Here is a 23549-nt window from a genome sequence, read left to right on the forward strand (position 1 = left end):
TGAAATTACCTGTAAACGCTTTAAAAATATATCAATGCCTGAGTCCTACCTCTAGATATTCTGATTTAATTTGGGCAGCAGAATTTTCTAAAGCTCCCAGGCGGTTCTACTCTGCAGCCATTTTTGGAAACCACTGGTCTGTCCTCCTCAAGGACTTCAAGTAGATGAGGCTGGTTCTAGTACTTCCAGAAGTTCTGACTAGTAATTCAGATAGAAGCTCAATTTAAAGATTTCAAATCACCGGGATCCTGGAATTTCCCTCTTTGGGAAAAACAATATCAACAACAGACAAGGTAGAAGCCCTCCCCCCGACACTAGACACACAAAATGAAGATTTTAAAGTTTGCTCACCAGTTGGACACTCGAGCCATTCTTCATAGCATCAGTATGAGTGGTCAGCTTGTACAGTGCACTAGCACCAAAGATCTAGCAAACCACTATCTAGTTTTCGAACCTATTTTTGACTTACTCTTGGCAATTTCACCAAGCTCAGTCTTCTAGGATTTGAGCTGTTGTGAAGGGAATCACCTCTTCCTAAATGGCAGTTTAAATTCATACGGCACAGAGTTTACTCCATTCATCCAACTCCATAATTTATTTCCTTTAGCAGAAAGAAGTCAATTCTTTAGCGGGTGCTTTGCACTTTTGCACCTAAGTGCAAAAGTGAACTAAGTGAAACTTAGTTACTAAGTGAACTAAGTGACTAAGTGAACTAAGTAACTAAGTGAAACTAAGTTACTAAGTGAACTAAGTAACTAAGTGAAACTTAGTTACACTCACAGGGTACTGAAATCTCCTACAATCAGGGTGTTAGATAAAAACCAGATGCCATATTTTTAGCTTCAGTCAGGACCCATTTAGGGAGGAGTTTTCCAAGTTCCCCAAATGACTGGCTCTTTGCTGGTGGTATCAGAATCAGGGCTGATAGAGATTGAAGGAGATCAACCAAGTCTAGCTTTTTGCCACAAAAAGGCCCGTCCTTAACCAGGTGACAGATATCCCTGTCAATTCTTAATTGACAATTAGCAGAAAAGGAATTCCAAATTCCCTATAGCCAGCGCTAGCTTTTAGAAACTCTTATAATCAAGAGTTCCTCTTTATGTCTGATTTAATATACTCATACTGGTCATTACTTAATATCATGGGGAGATCATCACTGTGGTTTGTCCTGTATTTATTTCAAACATACCAAGGTTGGGTTTCATATACATTATTAATTCTGTGATTTGAAAATTGCAATCAATACTTTGGTCTGTTAAAACAGCTTTATTCCCTCTCTTAGGATTTTTAAAACTAAAAGACTAGAGAAGTGATATGCATAATAATTTATGAAAATTCCTATTTGCATTATTAATGCAAAATGATCACTGACGAACACAGAATACACTAACTGTACACTAACATGAACAACTAACTATTCACATATCAAGAAGCCTGAAAAATGACTGTGAAGTAACTGTGATAATGTTTTCACTTCAGAAGTCTCTGAGGGGCATACCCCAAACTCAATGGCATAATCCTAATCAACTCATGAATGTGTTGGCATCCGCCCCATCAAACCAACAGTAGCCACTTCTAACACTTCCAATCTGTGACTTGTGACAGGAGTTCCTTGAAGACTGAGATAAAGGCCAGTTGTTGTATAAGCTACTCGAAGCGATAAGGATGTGGTCTTGTTACTCCCTTATCAGTATACACTCAAATATCCATGTGATAGATTCCTATCTTATTGATATCACTAGTGCCAAATACTAAGGGAATCCAAAATATGCACTTTGAAATATGTCTTTAATGTAGAAATATGTATTCTATCAATACATATGGAGAAGAATGGATTTCGAAGTTTATTTTAAGCCCCAGGAGCCCTGCAGCTCTCCTAGGAAAGGAAGGCCAAAAAGGGTTCTGCAGAATTCCTAGAGGCCTGCAGAACATACTGCAGAATCATGGCACTGTCATAATCGAGTTTGTATAATTTTCCTGCATGATGAGATGTCTCAAAGTCAGAGAAGATACACTTTCATTCATATCCCAACGAATGGGTGTAAATGAAGAGGGCGACTGAAGTAACTCTAATTAGAAGCAGGGTATTCTTTAGGCAGTTAAATTGAAGTAGAAACAAGAACATCAGTTTTTTCCTTCTTACAACAAAATTTTCAAGTATTCTGAGCCCATTTCTTTCACCTACATTTTATCATACACAGATTTTTCATACCAACATTTTAAGTAAAATAGTATTTGAAAACTATGTATTATTCTCTCAAATACCCAAAGATATATTAAATTTTAGAGCAAATTGGCAATGTGTATTGTGGCATATGTCCTTCAACTCAGTAATGCTCTTTTTATCAGTGAATTTTAAAGAAATCATCCATGATCAGGTTAAATAATATATACAAGAATGATAGATAACATTATTTACAATGATAAAAGGAAAATACTGGGGGTCTTCCTAAATATCTCATAATAAGGAAATGGAACACTCAAAAAAACTAAGTTTTTGAGAAAAGTTTCCAAATCTGGTAACATATCCATGACATACTGTTAGGTGAAAAAAGAAGGCTAAAAAGATGTATATATGGTTTGATTTCAATTTTATTTTAACACTTCTTAGGAAAAAAGCTATAAGAAAACATGTTCTTCTGTTTCCACATTTATTAATATGGACCTGTGTTCCTTTTGTAGTCAGGAAAAATTCATTTAATTTTAATATAAAAACTGGAAGAAAGTATATCAAAATGTTCATAGTGATATTCTTTAACTGATGGGATTATAGGTGATGATTTTTAAAATACTTTACTTGCCCCAATTTTTTATTCTATAGAGAGCATGTTTAACTTTCAAGGTGAGTAAAACACTTGCAGTGAGTAATGCACTTGCTGCTGCATCTTTATTCCTTCCTCATGAGGTACCACTTGCAATGAGTTATCAGAACACATTTCAGAATGTATTTATTGAATTCTGATGTGCAAAACCCTAATGCTTTATTTTAAGAGACTTTGGAATATTTGCTGTGAAGTGTAATGAAAAATTTTATTGGGAGAAAGTGGAAACTACTGATTTAAACAGCTTTTCCAAATGATCTGTGTCTTGGAGCCAAAGTCCTTTTCCTTAAAGGACCACAAGTACCATAAAATACTTCTCTTACGCAGTATGTCTTGGTGATGCTGTCACAACATGGCCTGGAGGCTGGGTGGTCCAAACAATAGGTATTCTCTGTGATCTAACTGAGTCACCCTAATTATTTCATGTAGTAGATATTGAATAGATAGACATCGAATATATTTATACTTTTTTCTGATTTGTTTCTGCTGGTTTTGATGTTCTTACCTTTGAATAGAGCTTAACAAAGCAAAGAGGAGCTTATTTTGATATGAGTAGCAGAGTATAAATCCTCCTTTGATTTTTTTTCCAGTTTAGAAAAAGATAACCAGTTCTTCCCCCATCATACTTAATTCGTTTCATTCTAAAACGGTCATGAGCTGTTAAATGTCTTAATTTAGAATGCCACAATTTGCCTTATAGCTTAGTACTGCTAATACTGTACTGTGTTACTCTCTTGTGAAATAAACTTGACAATAATTTTATTTATATACCTACTAGATTACTTTAACATGAGAATTCAAATTGGAGAAGTGGGAAAGAAGGCAATAGATGGGCTTATATATTATAAAGGTGGCTAATTATAGATAAAAATATCTGACTTACCTGTAAAAATATTGTACAAGGAAATTACAGTATAAGTAGCATTTTTTATGACACAGACTCGAACACAGATGCGGTAAAAGAATGATTTGCAATTGCCAAAGTAACCCAAAGACCTCTTTGTTTCTGCTAGCAAATGCTGATATACAATTCTAATGCCTGTTAAACAATATTTAAACAAATACTTTATAAAACCAATAATTATTTTAAGTATGTAAATTACATAGGGAAACGATGTCAAAAATATCAATCTGATTGCACTGCTTAATAGTCACCAAATAACATTAAAAAATTAATGTCATTGTCCCGATTTAGTTGCCATAATTATTGTTCCCTTATGTTGTCTCCTTATTTTCTCCTATATTATTTCTTTTATTACAAAGAAATACCTTTAGTGAGGAGAACACTAAAATAAAATTAACATAGCCAGAGCAAAGATAAATAAAATTTAAAAAGCCAACCTTTATTCCACTTTGAACAAGTTTGTGAATGTCCAAATAAGGCTCCTTGAAAATTTCTCCTTCAGGGGTAAGTATCTTCACGTAACCTTCTTTTTCCAGAATGAAGAGACGGTGTGAGCCATCCCCACTATGCAGGGCGCTGACGGGCTGGCGCAGCCCACTCACAACCTCCTGAATACAGAAGCAGTTGTGTTTGTGCTTTCTAAACAAATTAAAGAAAACCAGTAAGCTTTTCTTGAGATGAAGGAGGTAAGGGATGCACTTAGCATCCTTTTCAAAATATATTTCCTCTAGGAATCAACGGTTTTGATAATCACGAAGGGCTGCTAACCCAAGGTCACACTCTGATTCTTTTAAATTCTTTTCAATGAAAAAAAAAAAAGCCAACCAAAAAAGCCTTCTATTAGGAAGTAAAGGAGAGAATCAAAACACATATGTATTTTAAAATTTCACAAGCTCACTATCTCATCTTTCAGTGACTCTAATTAAAACTGACTTTACTCACAATAATTAAACCTTACAGAAAGGCACTCAGAGAGAAAGTTCTAAGATCTATTTATAAAACTCTGATTTGCTACTAATAATTGTGCTGAATGTTTCCACAGTGCCATAAGCTAACAACTATCATAAAATTCAAGTTTAAAACTATACTCATAAAATTCCCATGAATCAGAGAGAAGCCAAGCTCATAACAGAAGATTAGTAGTCTCAGCATTAAAAGCATTTAAGCGAATACGATTTTAGAGAAGCAAACTACCAAAAAGAAAACAAAAAGCATCTGGAGGATATAGCTGCTGGACATGAGCATAGCCAGTTGACTCATTGTTAAAACCACAAGACTTGTCGGGTTTTTTCTTTTCTTTTTTTTTTTTTTTTTAAGATTAAAGAACATTTATCTTTATGAACCTGCTGATCTCTTCCACTTTGTCGTATTCTTCCATCTGGTCCAAGTAGTTAGATGCTGGTCCTCTGATTTGTTTTCTTGGAAAATCTGGAAAGCACAAGCCACCATCTTTTCTTGCATAGTAAAAGCAAAACTCATCAGCAGTAGTTTGAAGGAAACCTTTAAAAATGTAAAAGGACACCTTAGAAATATTTAGTGTCATGGTAAAAACAGAGCATTTGAAAGACAAAATATAGGTAAAGAATTTTTTAGGAACTATATGAATATTCTAGGGAAATATATAGACACAAACCAAAAGGTAAGAAGAACATATTTTTTGGCTTGGGATTTCCATTTCTTTTTTAACCAAAATTTAAAAATTGCAGTAAAAGTGAAATGATATTGTGTTGGATGCCTTAAAAGGCTCCTATGAAACAGAATTGATACGAACACAGCATTAATCTTGTTATTGCATTGACTCTGTTTTCAAGCCTCCCTGGTTACCATATGTTGTACTTTCAAGCTCATCTGATTACTATTCAGCACTTTTTGCCCACAGTACTATTCCTAAGAAGAACAATTTGCGATCAGGAAAGAGATAGACCATCGGGAGGCAGTTTGGGTCATTTTACAATTCTTATTGTATTGTCACTCATATATGATTAAATAATAAATCTAGTTACTATCCCAAGGTCATTCATTATATGCTACAGTAAATGACTGACTCCCTGGAATGATCAAGCAATGAATTGATGCCAGTAACAGAGGCTCTATATTCAAATGTGTTGGTGCCTTTTTTCTTGCTCACTTACTGGAGACAATGATTATTTTATAATACAAAAATTTTCTTTAAGATATCCTTTCAATATTCTCAAGCAGAATAGCTGACATACTACCCCTCAATGAAAAAAATATTAAAACAAGCCAAAACAAAACTGCAGAGTAGACTTAAAAGGATGTGAAAGACCTTTTTTTTTATTTCTTACATAGTAAGAATTTTTATCAAATAAAAAGTTGAATAAGAAAGAAGATCCTATTACAAAAGCAATTTTGACATTTCTTTTACAATTTGAATTAATAAGGTAGGTTTTTATTGGGGGGAGAGCATATTAATTAATCAGATTCACTTCCATATTCTGATGATTTTGCTATTAAAATATGATGTTGCTATTAGAGTTGACTTTATATGATGTCCCAAATTCCTGCTTCTGGTTTCATGTCTTTAATTATGCTCAAGGTCTTGATTTTTACCTAACAAATTAGATTATTGTACTCCCAATCAGTTTTGTAACAAAGGCACCTGGTAACCCAGGTGAGGTTTAGAAGTTGTATAATGGATGCAAGTTTGCAAGGATTTGCAAGAACAAGGATTTGGGGACAACCAAGTGAGGCGCATCAATGGAACATGAAAGACCCTAAAAAGTTGATTTTCTGTGAGCTTGACCTAGGTCCCCTCAAATCTAAAGCTAATCTTGGAATCCGCGGGTCCCAAATGGTTAAAACATAATATACATTTTGACCTAAATTTTGGGTGAAATGGATCACCCCTAAATTTCTGAGACAGATTCTTCAAGGCCAATATCTGACTCAACTACTGGGAAACATCTTGCCTTTGGGAAATTGGCAAGTAAAAGCAGATGTCCTTGGGAGTGTGTGTGTGTGTTGTGGGGGAGGTGGGCAGAATAAGGAGGCAAGGAGGCTGTCAGCTGGGGAGGAGGTTATCTTTCTTTGAAAAAATCCAGGGATTAGAAATTGGGGAGAAGAATGACGGCTGCAACAGCTTTTACTCATCTTCAGCAATTCACTGTTTGCAAAAGATAACTTTTCTCCTCCATTCTTTAATGGCTAAGCATCAGATGAAAACTGCCTGGTAGTGTGAAATAATTCTGTTTGAGGTAAAAAGAAGAGAAGGAAAACTGAGTTGCTAAATCAGACTTTTCACAGTTTGGGGCTAGAAGTTTTGGGGGGCTAGGTGTTTTATATATAAATATATATAGATATGTAGATATATATCTCTCTATATCTCTCTATATATAGATATGTAGATATCTCTCTCTATATATCTCTCTCTACATATCAATATATATTTACCTTCAGGCAGGGAGTTCTCCATGTCAGTCTGATGCATGCGGGAAGACTGTCATACTATGGATCTATTTATAACTGAATGTGTGAAGGAGACCTTTTGTTTTAATGTGATTATTTGCCTGCAGGGGTCACAGAAAAATTCCAAAGTGCAATTCAGAGGAAATTTTGAGCTTGCTTTTTAAAAACATATCTGTTTTCCAGCATTACAGTCTGCAAACCAATACCATCTTAAGGGGAAATTAATGAATGATGCCGGTGGCTAATTCCATTTTATAAGGAATTATTAGCTGGGGACAAACACGAGGAAATGAGAAATCATTTTCAAATGGAACATCTGAAGATGAATGAGTACAGATTCATAAACTCTGTCTCTCCAGAGATACTATGCTCTCTTAGCAAATTAAACAAAACAAAACAAAACAAAACCAGAATGTTAACAATCAATTATTCCGAGCTTTTTACAGTATTGAGACAAACTGAACAATCTAAGTGGGAAGAAGGGGGCCAACTCAGAAGGCTTTTACATAAAACTCCGGGCATTTTTCTGACAATTATGTTACTTTGAATTGAAACATCTAATACTTTTGTTAGTACTTTACCTTAAATGACCCGATTTTATAAGCAGGGATGAGTAAGATATATTTTCCTGTGAAGAACTAAAAGAGATCTGGTTTCAGGACACAGGGCTAACATTTATTGTCAGGGAGGATATAATTTACCGAATGGTACCCTTCTGTTTGGAAGGAAACACTGAAGAGCATGTTACTGAAGATGTGCAGCTCACCCTGGATCATCCTAATATTATGAAGTCCACTAACAATGGAAGTACACTGATGATTCCAGCAGCTGTAATTTTTTTATAACTCCTGATAATTTATCAAATGTTTTGGAACTGTAACTCTTCTCCTGGATCATTAACCCAGTCCTACTGTACCACAAAGCACCCTATAAAATACTGACATGTAAATAAATATTCTCTGTGCAGTTTTCTAAGCTCTAGCTTTTCTCTGAGCATGTATGCTACAGAAAAGTTATTTTTTCCTCATTATATATGCTGTTCATCATGATAAAGAAAAAATGAAAAAACCCTACCATCTGTAAGGCTTGCACTAGAGAGCATTTTCTAGCAGAGGGAGTAGACTTTGGTGTATTCATATATCCGCTCTGGTTTGCTCTCTTGGGCACTAATGAGACACACGTGTAAGATATCTGACTGGGTCAGGAGTGGCTGTGGACTCGAGAAACTCAGTGGAATCAAATTCTTGACGTCGGCCTCTGTAGCAATGGGATTAAACCAATTGAACTAATTGTGTACAGACAGATATTTCACACTACCATAACGTACAGCTGAGATATGATGGTCCAAGAGTGATAAAAATCACTATGATAACAAGTATAAAGGGAGAAGCAAGGCCCAGAGATGTCCTTTCCTATCCTTTCCACAGAAGGTATTTATTAGGCCATCATTTAGTGAACAGTAAAGCATCTCCTCTGTTCATCATAATTCAGGCAAAAGACGAGACCCATGGTATTGAGAAAAGAGTTCCTGTGGTTTTTTTTTAAATGAAATTTGGGTATGTTTTTAGAAGTTTTAAGAGTTTATCTCCCTAAGTCAAGTCACAACAGGAGAATATTTATGATTAATAAAACTCTAGTGTATCCTCACTGTAGTGATTTTTAACTTCTTTTTTTCATTTTTGTGGAAATAAGCAGACCATGAATGTTTCTGAATTAAAGTTTCTGGAGAGTAGCTGTCTTTCAGGTATACGTGTATCCCAAAGTGAGTGGCACTTCCTTAAAGCCAAGAGGGTGAAGCAAAGGGATAGACCGTTTATGTGTTTAATTCTTTATGTATTGGGCAGTGGGGGAAGAAATGAAGATGTGTCTAGAATTATTTTCACTCTTTCAACCCCTTTCAGCAGTTCCCTTCTCTTAGCAAACTACAACCCTTAAGGTCCCTTCCTCTTCATGTTTTTGATTTGCAGAAAGATGAGGCTAACAATGAGGATAGCAAAAAAAAAAAAAAAAAAAAAAAAAAAAAGAAGAATCACAAAGTAGCTGTTTTTCACAATTTCAAACTTCGGAGAAAAGCAATCCATGTCATTAAATAGACTTAAGAAGGTGAAATTATTACAAATTTTGAGCAATTTCTGAAAAACGAGTGTTCTAGAATTCTAAAGAGCCTTCTGTGCTGGGGGCCAGGGCTGAGGGGAGGATTATCATCTGATTCATCATACTTTAGGAAATGGTAACCTACATGCCAAGGATCAGTCTGGCTAACAAATTGATCAACCTAAGTAACACAAAGAGTGTGTTATTACAGCTCACTTTTGGGACAAGTATTTAGAGCAATTATTAGCATTTGATGGATGCAGAGGAAGCCCCCTCTGCTCGTTGCTAAAGCCTGCTGGCCTGGCCCTGAAAAGTAGCCTTGCTGCTCCACCCACCACTGGAGTAGAGCTTTCATCTGGTTATCTTTCAAGGCAGCCTGGGTGGCCACCAAAAGCACCTGACATCTTGATGCACTTCAGCAGTTTTACATATATACAAACTTTGTAGAAAAATAAATTTGTCATTCGTCACCACATATGTTGATCTGGGGAGTGAGGTGCTTGCAGCTCTGGCTCCTGAGTTGTTTGCTGTGCTCTCTCTTTCAGTGGATATTGCTTTTTGTTGTTTGTTCTGGAAGCTAAAATACCTTCAAATATAGGAAGCACCCCACAGATGAGTCTCTAAATCCAGCCTAGTGGTATTTATCGCAAGTAGATAAAGGTAGATAAAAATGCCCACTGTCAATACCATTTTCAAGTTATAGTGGTAAAGGCAAACCTTGCAGACTGGAAATTTGCAGCAAAACTTTATGAGACCTAATCTGTTATCGCTTCTCGGCAGGCCATCTAGGCAACCGTGACCTATTCTACTTTGCTTTGGGGAATGTGATAAAGAGAAAGAAACAGCTGGTTGAAGGAAAGCCTTAGAAACATAGCTGTAGTTAAAAAAAACAATAATAATATTTTCACATTGAATGGGTTTAGATACTTGTTATGGTACACCAAAGGAGGCAAGCAACCCTAGTCAAAATGTTTTCTTAGGCTATTAGGAGAGCTCTATAAAAAATACAAAAATCTACACTTTTCTGGGTCAGAGAAAAAAGTAAAATGTCCATAGCAGTTAAAAAAAATTCTCCAAGTGCATCCTACAGTTCTTAAAGCTTGTCTTGTCCTTCAGTGCCATTGAGTTTTATAAACTGTTAGTTTCAGTAGATTTGTTTGTGGGTGACACTGCCTAACTAAACAGAATCGGACTCGTTAAATTCGTTTCTACCTCTGTGTTGATTCTTCCAACCTAAAGCAAAAACCACCAAGGTTTACAAGCTTCTGATGGTAAAATTAATCAATGCCCAAGAGCCTATATGTTTATTAGGGTCCAAAAGACGATAGTGACCAGGTGTATCTGGGACATTATAAGCATAAGAACTTGAACTTCTTTTAGCCTATCACTTTCTCATAGTACAAGTTTGGTTACGGCATTTAACTTCTCCTGAGGCTCAGTTTTCCTCATCTGTCAAATGGAAATGACCAGACCTTTCCTATCTACCTCACAGGGTTTATGAGGAGCAAATTAGTCATTATATATGAAAATGCTTTGTAAGGTGTTACTTTTTGGGGCCTCTTGAATTATATTTTATTTAAGGAAATACCTTAAAAGTCGATGTACAATCTGCACTTATGTATCAGCTGTGTAGAAGGGGAAGCAGTCTTGATATCAACACTGATGACTAAAGACACCAACAAGAGATTTGTGCTGATAATCCAGCTGTGTAAAGATTACCAACTGTATTATCCATTTAACGAGAAATGTTAAACACTTCAACAAAACAATGTATTGTTTGTAGGCTGAAATGACAGCAGCAATTTGAGCAGCAATAAAAGGTTCCAAGTTTGGAACAGTGAATTATGAGGTAAAAATAGATACTGTGAAAGGCAGATAAATTTTACACTTTCCTAAGCAAGCATTTAGGAACAGGTATCTTGGCAAGCTATTCTGCAGTAGTTGATTTAATGTATCTTTTTTTTTTACCTGGAACATGGCCTCGGCAAGTATAAAAGAATTCTTTGCAATAGTCTTTGCACAGCAGGGGAAGTGCCAGGTCTCTTTCCAAGGATTCTGTCTCAGGTGAGTAGAACAGGCTCTGAGAATGTGGAGAGCAAAGTGCACATTTGATTTCCTCCAGTAACTTCCCGCATTCTGTGTTGTTGGTAACAGAAAACATCTGAAAGCCATAAATCAGAAACAAACTTCTTTTTAGTTCCGTGAAGTTGGGTTTAGTTATGTTTTTTGGTCATCATGGAAAGAGAAAAGTGTCATTTAGCTGTTGTCTGCAAAGAATCACCAAGTCACAATACAGTATGCCTTTATAAGGACACAAGTGCAGTCTCTTGGGTTGGGATGGGAGGGCAAAGGGTAGGGATGCACAGACATGCTTCTTACTCTTGCAAATCCAAGTCTGTTTATCTGTCCTTCAGGTGTGAAAAATTAAATGACAATTATATATAGATTCTTTAACCCTTTTTCTTACTCTGCCTCAAAGTATACACTGACTGATAATTTAACTTGAAAACTCCAAATACCTTTATCCCACTGTACGTAAAGCAACTTTTAAGACGTGGCTTATTTGTGTCTTGGGTAAAAATCTATTTCACTCCTGAAATTCCTAACGACATTCTCAAAGATATTACTTGAATTACATTGTTCTCATTTTAATTAATTTTCAGTACACAGATTGCATAGGGAAAGTTTTCTAAAGGGGGGGCGGAAATATCGCCCTTTCATGTTCTATAAAAATAATACCTGAAGCTGTGTCAAACAGGTTTAAGACCAATTTTTATTATTCATTGTATTTTAGCCAGGAACAATGTTCTAACTAGTTCCTCAGGTATGTCATATGCACGAAAAACACAAGAGTTTAATAAAAGTGATTTTGTATTGTATTTAGTGAGTTTCAGTGAAAAAGGGCATACTTTTATCTTTGTTTATACAGCATTGTTACGTCTTTTATATCAATAAGACTAACTTGAGAGTTATTGATTCATTGAGATTAGTACTTTGCAGATAAAATCGGTTTCAGTGTCTAGTACTAACTTTAAAAAACTGACTTCAGGACGTCCTCTAATAAATATAAATACAGACTATCAGCACAATATCTGAGATGTGAAATGCAGTGCTGTCTAAATTAAGCATTGATTTTTCATATTAAAAAACACCATATGGTATTAAAAAACACCATCATGGGATTGAATTTTGTGTTTTCCCAGTTTATATAACTATGTTTATACTTAATTATTTCTTTAGAACTATGAACTGAAATTAACATTTTAAACTCTATAGATCACTGCTCAAAGCAAATATTTCATTCTGAAGTTGAGATTCTAATTTGAGTAAATTGAGTGAATCCCATGGCTTCTATTTTTTAGGATAAAGATATTCTAAGTGATCACAAAATTTGGACCTGAAAGAGCAAAGCAACTAAAAAACATTGTTGAAGACAAGGCATGCTGAAATTTTAAACGTCCAATAGAAGCTACCCTGTTTTGGAAAAAAAAAAATGTGTATAAATATGATGAGTCGTAACTATCTACAATATTCAGAAAAGTGATTATTAATCACAATTCTGTTTGCATTTTGATTTTTACCAATTTATTTAAATGACAATAGCTTAAATGGTTAAAGTTTTCTAAGGGGAAACATACACCAGACACTTAGAATTTGCATTCCAAGAATGTTTTAAATGTCTTTTGTTGTCCATACTCTGGCAGACCTCACCAGATCTATTCAATATTAATACTGTTCAACTCGGTTCTGTTTGTTTATCATACGGCAGTCCACTAAGAACAAAACAACTGCAGGATGCTGAAGCCACCGCTTTTGCTGGCGGAAAAACTGGAATGTAATTACCTTTGGTTTTATGGAGAACATGCATGCTTCGATTTTTTTATAGCTGAAACAAAACGATCCCCATATACTCTCCCAGCTGCTATCTAGGAAGAGCTTGATTTTAGGGCCTCAAGAATTTTGTCTTTTACAATTTTTGGAATGTGTCCTGGCCACAAGATCTCTCATCAAAAGTGCAGAAATAGGATTCAATAAATTATCTGAAATCAAGTATAATATTATTCTTTGTAAAGTTTCATGCTGTTCCAACCCAGCAGGATGGTAACATTTTGCTCTGTGTGAGGTCTGCAGTGTAAATACCTATTTGAAGATAGATAGAGCCATCATTCTGGCTTTGGTTTCAATGAACCAATAGTCTTACTGAAGTCAATTAAACTGACTCAGCCCAAGCTGCAGCGCTGTTTTAGACAGATGAGTGCTGCTGTGGGTTGGGTATTTTTTTCTTCTTTTTTGCCTAAGTGTCTGTGTCTATACAGGTCCTTAACTTTATGTCTGACAATGTCATCAATCTTAAGAAGAAATTTAAGCTAATATCCTGTTTCAATTTTTAAAAGCCATCTACGAAACCATCAAATTATAGCGGTTTAAACTAAATATACTTTGGAAATCATGTAAAACTTCGAATCATTATTACAGTGTGCCTAGTAATGATTGTGGCTGTTGCTGACTAATTTATAACATCTGGCAGGTCATCCTCTAATCTTCAGCCACATGAAAGTAAAACCCATACAAGGAAGGTAAGATAAATCCTGGAATACACAGTGAAGCGTGGCCTACAACTACAGTTTATCAACAAATAGTAAAATGGGTGACAGAGACCTTCTGTATTTCTCTTTATTTATCAAGTAACTAAAGAGAGAGGATAAAAAGGCACCCACATGGGTTCGATCAGGGGACAAAAGGAGAAAATACAGGACAGTATATTAAGATGACGCCTTAAGATCACTTGGTACACAAAAAGTTATTTCTAAAACTCATATGCCTACAAGGTTGTTCAGCTGTTGGGTAGAACACATGCGTCTCTGGACTGTAGTGCTGGATTATGTCATTAAAGAGTTCAGTTTCAATTTTAGGCTAATATGTAAATAGATCATTGTACTAAGGCAGCTGTTAAAGGGACCCCAGGATGAGTTATTTGTTTAGTTGGATGTGTTCAACAATAGCCTTTGTCCCTGAAAGAGCCAGAGCAAACAAATGATTGTAAAAGGGCACACTTGAAAACAATTACTTTTCACCCATTCCTTGACAGCTTTGGCTGTGAAACCACCCAAGGTAGAGAGAGCTTCTATGCCTCTGTGGCTACAAGTTAAGTTTTAGAAATGGGGGTATTTCAGTTGGTTGCAGATTCAATTTGGCTAATGGGAATTAGATCCTTTTAGCATCTTGTATTTAGGAGCTGCAAAAATATTGCTAAGACAATATAACTTGCTAGATATTGGCAGTACTTATTTGTAACAGTAGTTAACCATCTCGTTACAGTACACAAAACTATTAAAATATACAAAGAAATGAAAATATAGAATAACTTAGAAGAATAGTACCATAGCTAAAGAATTGAACTCAATTACATTCAATAGTTCATTACATATTAAAGAAAATGGGTTAGCCTGGAAACTGGACTTAATCGCACAGCTAAGTATGATCAATATTCTACTCAGTTTGCTACTATCTATCTGTCTATGAAGTTTCTTCACTTAGGAAAAAGCTACTCCTGTAGTTTCTTGAAAAGTTGCAGAAACCTTTCTGGGGAAATTTTTTTTTTTTCATGAACAAAAAAAGGGCCCTTTCAAATAGCCATCATCTCTCCTGCACACACATTATGAAATAAGACCCTAACATATATTATAAGCCAGGAAGGCTTAGGGGGAAAAAAGGGAAACACTGAAGTTTATTATAAAATAACATGTTTTAAAAACTATTAAAACTTGAGAACTAACATGGGTCAAGAATGCATATGCATAACTATATCAAATCCCTGATTGGAACAATTTGAGTATTGTTGGTTTATAAACCACTCGTAATGGAACCAGCAAAGTCTAGTGTACCAAATTTAATTCAGACACATTTTCCAAATGAGTAGGGGTTTGTTGGAGATTGGAAGCACATAAAACGGAAAGGAATGTGGATAGCTAACGTGGCAGAATGATTCCTAAAGAATGATTTCTTTAAAAAAATTTATATAATTTCTCTTAAGGGTTATAACTCCCCTCAGTCTCAGCGCCACCCCCCCCACCCAGCTCCCCACTACATTTAGTTAAGAAAAAGTTTTCACTCCTCCTGTACCTGGAAGAGTTCAGTATTGCAGGGGTCTGCGGATCATTGGTACATTCATAGCGTATATTGCACACGGGGAGGCTTAATGCCAAATATTTCGAATCCTTTCTCTCAATTTCCTGGTTCTGTCCTGCTCCTGGTAAAAACCCTGGAGCTGATGTGAATGTAGCGATTTTGTACTTTAATTCAATTACAACACAGGAGCTTAATGACATTGTTTGGAACAAAATGCGGGAATATCTGTTCCCTGAATCTCAGACTACTGCTGCATGTGGTAAGAATAAAGAGAGAGTTACAGCTGAAAACCTGCAGCAAGACAGTTCTCACTCAGCTGGGAATAGAGGGAGTTGGACAAATGCTCCCTCAAAAGGCATGAACATTTGGACAGAGCTGGGGACTGAAAGAGAATGATGTTCTCTAGTTTCACCCATTAGTGAACCAACTAACAAACACAATGGTGTTGTTGTTATTCTTTTGCCATAAGCAACAGGACTCTGTGTGTGGGCAGCAGTTTAGTGGGGAAGAGGATAAGTCGACCCCTTTTTGTCCTATTGATTTTTTCCTATTTGCATGACTTGAGCAAATTAAATGATGCAATATGGCTTTTTGTTACAAAACAAAGTGAGAGATACCACCCAGACACATATGTTGATTCGTAGGAGCTGTTTACATGAGAATAGAGTGAAATCTACCGTGAACTGAGCATAAAAATTAGATTCAGCCTGGGTTTTTTTTTTTTTTTTTTTTTTAATGCCTGGGCCAGCAAGACTGAAGCAGAAGTTTTCCAAGAGTCTCTCAGACCCTGACAACTGCAGTGTTGTAACAGAGGAATTCTTAATTAAACCTAAAATGGGGGAAGGGTGGGGGGCAAAGACACCTGATTGTTTATTTCATGCGCAGGGATTGTTAATGACTGATCCCCGGAGTCTTTCCTTGGAATGCAGTAGAGAACACACATTACTGCAACCCAGGGCAAGAAAAAGGTTGCAAACTCAAATATAAGCATGTCTTCACACCCAACCAACACTATTTTCATATTTGTTTAAACTTATTAACATCGGGAAAATGTAAATGCCATTACCCCTAAAACAAGTTTCTGGAGAAGATCTTCCTAGACAACTAACTACCACTGAAAACCCGAATTTATAATGTTACAAAACGTGACAGGAGGAGAATCGCCTCGGTTTTACGTGATAAACATGCCCCAGCAAAATCTTCCGCCAATTTTGGGGTTCTAAACTGGAGTACCAGGAGTTCCTTTTCGCTATTTAACTATTGTAATGCAAGACACCCCCCCTCTGACGGGGCTGGGGATCATAAACCAACCGTGCTTCAACATCCTTTACGATTCAATCCTCTCTCTAACCGAGCACGTGGAGAAGCTGCACAAATCTTTTTACCCTAGAAAAATAAACCAGAAACCACAGCCACCTTCATTTACAGTTTTACCGCAACCAATGCCCGATTCGATCCAAAACACACTGTTAATCGCGATTCTTATAAAGTATTTACCCAGCCCAGAATGCGGGTACCACAGAAGCTTCTCTTTTCTGAGACAGGCAGTTTTGCACAGCATCCCGACCGGAGACTCTTGGGGGCGGGAGAGGTATCTGCGCACCCCAGAGGAACACACAAACGAATCACGCTAGCGCTTTAGAAAAGTTATCGAAAAGAACTCCCCAGAGAAGTTTCGCCCCTCTTCCCGTCACCAGCACTGCCGGAGCCACAAGGCACCCCACCCAGCCAGTATGCCAACCTCGCAGCTGCGAGGCGGGTGCGTGCCTACCTTGCTATCCAGGCGCCCCAGCCCGGGGCTGTCACTCCGCAGGCAGCAGGACAGCCGAGGGTAGAAGCCACCGCACAGCATCTCTCCCCCACTCAGCAGCTCCAGCTGGGACATCATCCGCCTATCTCTCCTTTTCAGGCGCTTCGGAGGGTTCCCATTCAGGCACCTTCTCCTCCTCGCTCCGCTCCCTTCGCTTCTTTCCCCAAACTTAGCATCTCCTTCAAAGAAGCCCAGAGCCACGGCTAACAGCAGCAGCTTAAAAGAGAGCATCTTCAGCATCGCCTGCCCCGCGCGGCAGGGGCTGGGCGCGGGAGGATGGGGGGGGAAGGCCACTGCCCAGCAGGGGCACTAGGGCGCAGCTCCAGGAGGAGGCTGCGGGGCGGCAGGACACTCGAGAGGCAGAGAGAGGTGGCGGGGGCGAGAAGATGTAGAGCGATGCAACTTTGCAAAAAATAAAAGACGAGGCGATGGGCCCAATGCCTCAGGGGAGCCCGAGGACCGAGATAAAGTGCGGTTGACACCGTTTGCGGTGGTGCCAGTGTCAGTTGGGTGGGGGGCTTTCTGCTGCGGCTGAGGAGTGGGAAGAGGGAAGGAGTTGGAAGAGGAGGTAGAAGAGGAGGAGAAGACGGCCACAGAGGTTCACTTGTCCGTGTAACGGGAGTTGTTTAGGTGAGACAGTAGTAGCAGGAACAGAAACGGCGGCGGCGGCGGCGGCGGCGGGGCAGGCGGAGGCAGGGCCAGCGCTGGGCTCTAGATGATGCTGAGGTCTCCTCTGCCGGCGGCTGCAGCTTCTCACACAGCCTCTCATGTTTCGTTCCCTCTTTTCTTCTTCTTTTTAACTAGCGCGCGGGGAGGTGCTGCCACCGCGCGCCCCTTGACGTCACCGCTGCTCGCGCGCCCCCGCCCGGGTTGGGGGAGGGGAGGGGGCGGCTCCGGCGGCCTCCGGGGTGCGGTGGGGAGGGGACGCGGGCCGTGGCGGCGGGCGGAGGGGGAGGGCCCGGCGGAGTCCTCGGAGCCAGCCTGGAGGGCGCGGGACGCCGCGCGCCCGCTTGGCCGCGCCGTCCGGGTGGGGGCGTGCACGGCCCTGGTCCCCCCGGCCGGCCCGCCTAGGACTGGGACGCGGCCCGGTGGCTCCCCGCCCGCTCCTCGCTCCTCGCGCAGCCCCTACGTGCGACCCCGGCCGTGAGGCGGCCGCGCTGAGGCGCCGAGAGAAAGTGAGTAAGAGAGGGCTGTGGGAGGCGAGAAGGGAGGGGAGCCTTCCAGGGCCTCCCCTGCCCCGGTCCCTGTCCGCGCCTCTCCCGGGAGGGAGGATGAGCCGAGTGGGCTGGAGTTGGCGGGAGGGAGCTCTCCGGCCCCTTTCCCTCCCCTGGCCCGCTTGGACTCCCCCAGACCCCGGTGATTTCCAGAGTGAAGCTCGAGCCGCTAAAAATCGTCCTGGGGGTCTGATTGAGAGACGGGGGCAACAGCCCAGATGCTGCAAGCCGCTGAGTATGTGGAGGTGGTTTGAAGACTGTGCCGAGAAGATGTAGCCATCCTTGCCTAAGTCCTGCGCGCTCTTGGAGTGGCACAAGCGCGTGTGCGTGAGGTGGGGTGTCGGGGCCTCCTGGAAGGGTTGCTCTCGCCTGGGTCCTGGGCCGGCTGGCCCCGGACGCCCCGTTCGAGGGCCCCACCTGTGCCCTGGAACTTAGCCGGGCCCCGCTGGTGCCTCCCCGGTAACGCAGGAACGCAGGTTCCCCTGCCCCAGGTGGAGGAACGGAGAAGAAGCTGGCCATGGAATCAGCATTCATTTTAAATGGAAAAAAAAAAATCCTGGGGAGATTTCCGCAGGGGTGTAAACACAGAGACATCAGCTCTGGACGAAGAATTATTAGTAGGTTTGCAGGCGTCGATGAGCGGGATGCGCTACGTATCCCGGGAACCTAAATAAGTTAAATAGCTACCCCCACCCCCGCTAGACAAAGTCTGCGCAAAGAAGGTGTTTCTAAAGTGATTTGTGCCTTATCAAGAGTGGTGACTTGGCATTGATTGGATCCCCGCAAGTTGGCATCAAGAGGAGTCTCTGTGGGGTTGCATCACAAAATGTGCTTTCTGCCCACTTGAGTATTTAACAGGGGAGCTGACTTTCTGGTAGATGGGTTCTGAAGAGGAGCTAAGGCCGTTTCCTCATTTTGGCAATGGAGGAACATTCACCATATTTGGATTTGCTTCGCTCTTCAGGCACAGATTTCACCAAGCTGATGTAAAAGTTGGTGACCGTGGGTGTGGATAGCTGATTAAACTACTTATTGTTAAAGTGGTCGCAGTGGCTAGATAAGGCTTCTGCCCCTTTCTCTTCCTGGGCCTGGATTTGCTAGTGGAGCTAGGTTTTTCCCAAAAGAGGTGACAGATTAGAATAGCTGAGAAGAATCTGCTGAGATATTCAGTCCAGACCTGAGCTCATTGTAGGGCCCCTATGACTTACTTAACATTTCTCCCAGGGGCCGTTGTATACACAAGACTTCTGTATGCTTGTGATCGCAAATGCTTCTTCTGATCCCACAGACTGCTTTATCTGACATTCTTCCTGCTTTGAAGACTTTTTAATATAAAGAAAATCATAGAGCTAGAAAGACTTTAAAACTTTAAACTCTCATTTAATAAACAAATCTATAAGTGAATCCCATCGAGATTATATGACTTGTACAATCTCATCTAATTAGGTAGTTTAAAAACCAGGGGCCCAATCTAGGTTGCTTTCCACCATCTAAAGCTTTATTCCCAAACACCAGTTTTACATTGTTTTTCCAAAATAAAAAAAATCCTTTAAAAATTCTATTTCAGTGCTATGAGCTCCCACCCCAAGTGATGAATTCATCTTAGTTTTGGAACAGGCCTTCCTTATGGTTCATACTTAAAGACTAAGGACATTTAAAGGTAAATTAATTTTGGTTTTAAAAAATTATGCAGATGTTATGAACTGTGACCCTAAGTTAAAGATATAGAGTTTATGAACGATTACTGAAATGAGACAGACTTGTTCCTTCTTGATCCATGGGAGCTAGAACTGATCCCATCTGCTCTTCATCACGCCAGTCCATAAATCGGGTCACTGATGAGTTAGCTGCATTTATTTTCAGCGCCACTGATAGAATTTCCAAATAGTCACTAAGCAGTGTTATACAAGTGAACTAACTTCCAATTCGTTTTTTGCAGAGGGAAATTGCAAAGCTCATCTACAGCCAGATTGACAGCATATTTCTTTTTAGGAATCAAGAATCAACACTGGGCTATTTCCTAAGATTAAACCATGAAAGCCCACTTGGAGGCTGCATGGCCATCTGCACACTTGAACCTGAAAAATGGACTTTTTCAATCGGGGAGATCTCCTTCAGCTAAATCATCAGAAGTGGTGAGAAGAAAAGACCCCCTACCCAACCAACCTCCTCCAGACAAATTAAATCAGTCTAGCAAGGAATGGAGCTGTACAAGGGTGGCCAGAACACCATCTTCTGCTTGCACCATCACTGAGCTGTCCCTGTAGGACTGCCACCTACATGCCGGTTGCACCCAGGGCAAGGCATCCAGCTGTGTCAGGGAATGGGAGCTGAAGGCCTGCTCCACTCACCAAGCTGAGTTTATTGGTGCATGGCCGTGTCTGCCCAGATGATGTGGCTCCTTTTTCTAATCTGCACCAATGCACCCTGTATGGGCTCGTGGCATGTCTGACCACCCCGCTCCCATATCCCAGTCCTACCCGGGATTCTATTCCTTACCTCCATGGATTCAAGATTTTCATGAACACATTAGGTTTCTTGCAAAAGATGAAATATTTGACCCAAATTGAAATTAATTTCATAGGTAAAGCTCAAAGTATTCCATAGATGTGAATTACATATGTATATATGCATATATAAACAGTCATGTAGATATACATGGTCTGTGTATCAGAAGTTAGCAAAACTTAAATTTGGTAAATGTTTAAAATAAAACGAGTTTGGATATTCAAATTGGTTTTATATATGGATTTCTGGACTTCACAGAAATATGTGCTATTTAATTCTATTTCAACAAACATTAAGCACCAGCCACTGTGCTAAGCGATGTGTACCCAGAAATGAAAAGTAGTACAAACACCCTGCCTCTAGATAGCTAATAATCTAGTAAGGAAGACAATCTAGTAAGGTCACAAGTGAACTTATGATTGAATAATTACGGTAAAGGCTATGAAAGAAATGCTAAGATGGAGAATAACAAAGGCACATCCATTTCAGATTAAGTGACTGGAAAAAGCCTGTCTGTGAAAATGACATTTCAGCTGGGACCCAAGGATGCGCTGGAAGGAGTGTATGAAGTGACTCCTCCCTGCCATTTAAAGTACAGAAAAAAGAATGAAATCATGCCATGTGCAGCAACAGGGATGGACCTAGAGATGATCATACTAAGTGAAGTAAGTCAGAGAGAAAGATAAATATCATACGATATCACTTATATGTGGAATCTAGACAATAATACAAATGAACTTATTTACAAAACAGAAATAGACTCACAGACATAGAAAACAAATTTATGGTTACAGAGGGGAAAAGGGGGGAGGGATAAATTAGGAATTTGGGATTAACAGATACTACTATATATGAAATAGATAAACAACAAGAACCTACTATATAGCACAGGGAGCTATATTCAATATCTTGTAATAACCTCTAATGCAAAATAATATGAAAAAGAATATATATATACACATATATATTCATGTATAACTGAATCACTTTGCTGTACACCCAAACCTAACACAACACTGTAAATCAACTATACTTCAATTTAAAAAATTAAAGTACAGAAACAATTGAATTCAGAATAGAATATGATACATTTAAGGGAAAGCACAGATAACTAAGGAAGCACAGATAACTAAGAAAGGAGAGGCTACAGGCCAAACTCATAGGGTAGTTTATAGACTCTAGGAAATTAATGAAGTTATATTCATGCATTTGTCATTTCCTTTTGCAAGTACCTTATCCTCATTGATCTTTGTCTCTTTCTTTAAATCCTGGCTTTTCACTCAACTTCTAGGGATTTTAGTTCGAATGGCATTTCAGCCATTGATTCTCACCTAATCACTTATTTTCTTTGTTTTCATTTGTGCATTGTTAACGGGAATTGAGGTTTTTTCTTCATCCGTGGGAGCTGAATATCCATGCAGTTGTGAACTCCATGTGGGCAGGAATTGCATTTCCTTGGTCACTCCAGCACAATCTCGACAGTCTCATTCAGTCGCATGGTATAGCGCCGACCTCTCGATAAATGCTGCTGACTGTCCAATCCTGTTTGAATACTTTTTAAAGGTTTTAAATAGAGGAAACATTTGCATTATAAAAAATTTTAATTGTTAAACAGAAGAGAAGACGCACTTAAAGTGCAGTCTCACCAAGGAATTTCAGGAGACATTGTTACCGAAGTGTGAGTCCACCAAGGAAGGGCAGCCAATAAAGTTAAAGAATAAATACACATCCTTTAAAAACTAAAGACTGGGGGCTTCCCTGGTGGCGCAGTGGTTGAGAGTCCGCCTGCTGATGCAGGGAACACGGGTTCGTGCCCCGGTCCAGGAAGATCCCACATGCCGCGGAGCGGCTGGGCCCGTGAGCCATGGCCAATGAGCCTGCGCGTCCGGAGCCTGTGCTCCGCAACAGGAGAGGCCACAACAGTGAGAGGCCCGCGTACCGCAAAAAAAAAAAAAACAAAAAAACTAAAGACTGGTTACAGTTCAGGTACGCTGATGACAGTGGTAGGGCTGCTTGTAGGGGTTTTTCTGTAGTTATTCAGTCTTTCTTTCAGAAGTTGACACCTGCTGGGTGCCAGATCCTGTTCTGGGTGCTGGGGACACATCAGAGAGCAAAATTTCTTTCATGGAGCTCGTGTTCCACTGGAGAGGCAGATAGCAAGTAGCTTGAGAGTATGCCAGAAGATGATGAGTGCTGTAGGGAAAGGGGGTCATGGGGAAAGTGTGCAGGGGTTGAGCGAAATAGTAATTTTATATATAGTTGGCCGTCTGTATCTCCAGGTTCTGCATCCGGGAATTCCACTAATTGCCATTGAAAATATTTTTAAGAAATTCCAGAAAGTTCCAAAAAGCAAAACTTGAAGTTGCCATGCCGGCAACTATTTATATAGCATTTACATTATACTGAGTGGTATAAGTAATCGAGATGATTTAAAGCCTGTGGGAGGATGTGCATGTGTTATATGCAAATACTATGCCATTTTGTATAAAGGACTTGAGAATCTATGGATTTTGGTATCCAGGCATCCTGGAACCAATCCCCTGTGGATACCAGGGGTGAGTGTACATTGTCAGGAAAGGAGTCTCCTGAGGTACGGGGCAGAGACTGGGGCATAGATACTTGGACAGAGGCTTGAAGCAGTG

The 23549-nt window shown here is 39.5% G+C and overlaps 1 protein-coding gene across 1 annotated transcript in view; it reads right to left on the reverse strand.

Moving 5' to 3' along the window:
* The window catches only part of HHIP (hedgehog interacting protein), an 87724-nt gene extending 69765 nt beyond the window's left edge, over positions 1 to 17959 (reverse strand). Inside the window, exons 1-4 of the mRNA XM_004319987.4 lie at positions 17147 to 17959; positions 11215 to 11407; positions 5070 to 5226; positions 4164 to 4365 (exon numbers count right to left, since the gene is read on the reverse strand). Coding sequence (XP_004320035.1) covers positions 4164 to 4365; positions 5070 to 5226; positions 11215 to 11407; positions 17147 to 17425 — 831 coding nt within the window. The 5' untranslated portion in view covers positions 17426 to 17959. The remainder of the gene's footprint in view (positions 1 to 4163; positions 4366 to 5069; positions 5227 to 11214; positions 11408 to 17146) is intronic.
* Positions 17960 to 23549: the final 5590 nt, after the last annotated feature.

Source organism: Tursiops truncatus, chromosome 5, assembly GCF_011762595.2.
Source record: "Tursiops truncatus isolate mTurTru1 chromosome 5, mTurTru1.mat.Y, whole genome shotgun sequence".
Classification (NCBI taxonomy): Eukaryota; Metazoa; Chordata; class Mammalia; order Artiodactyla; family Delphinidae; genus Tursiops; species Tursiops truncatus.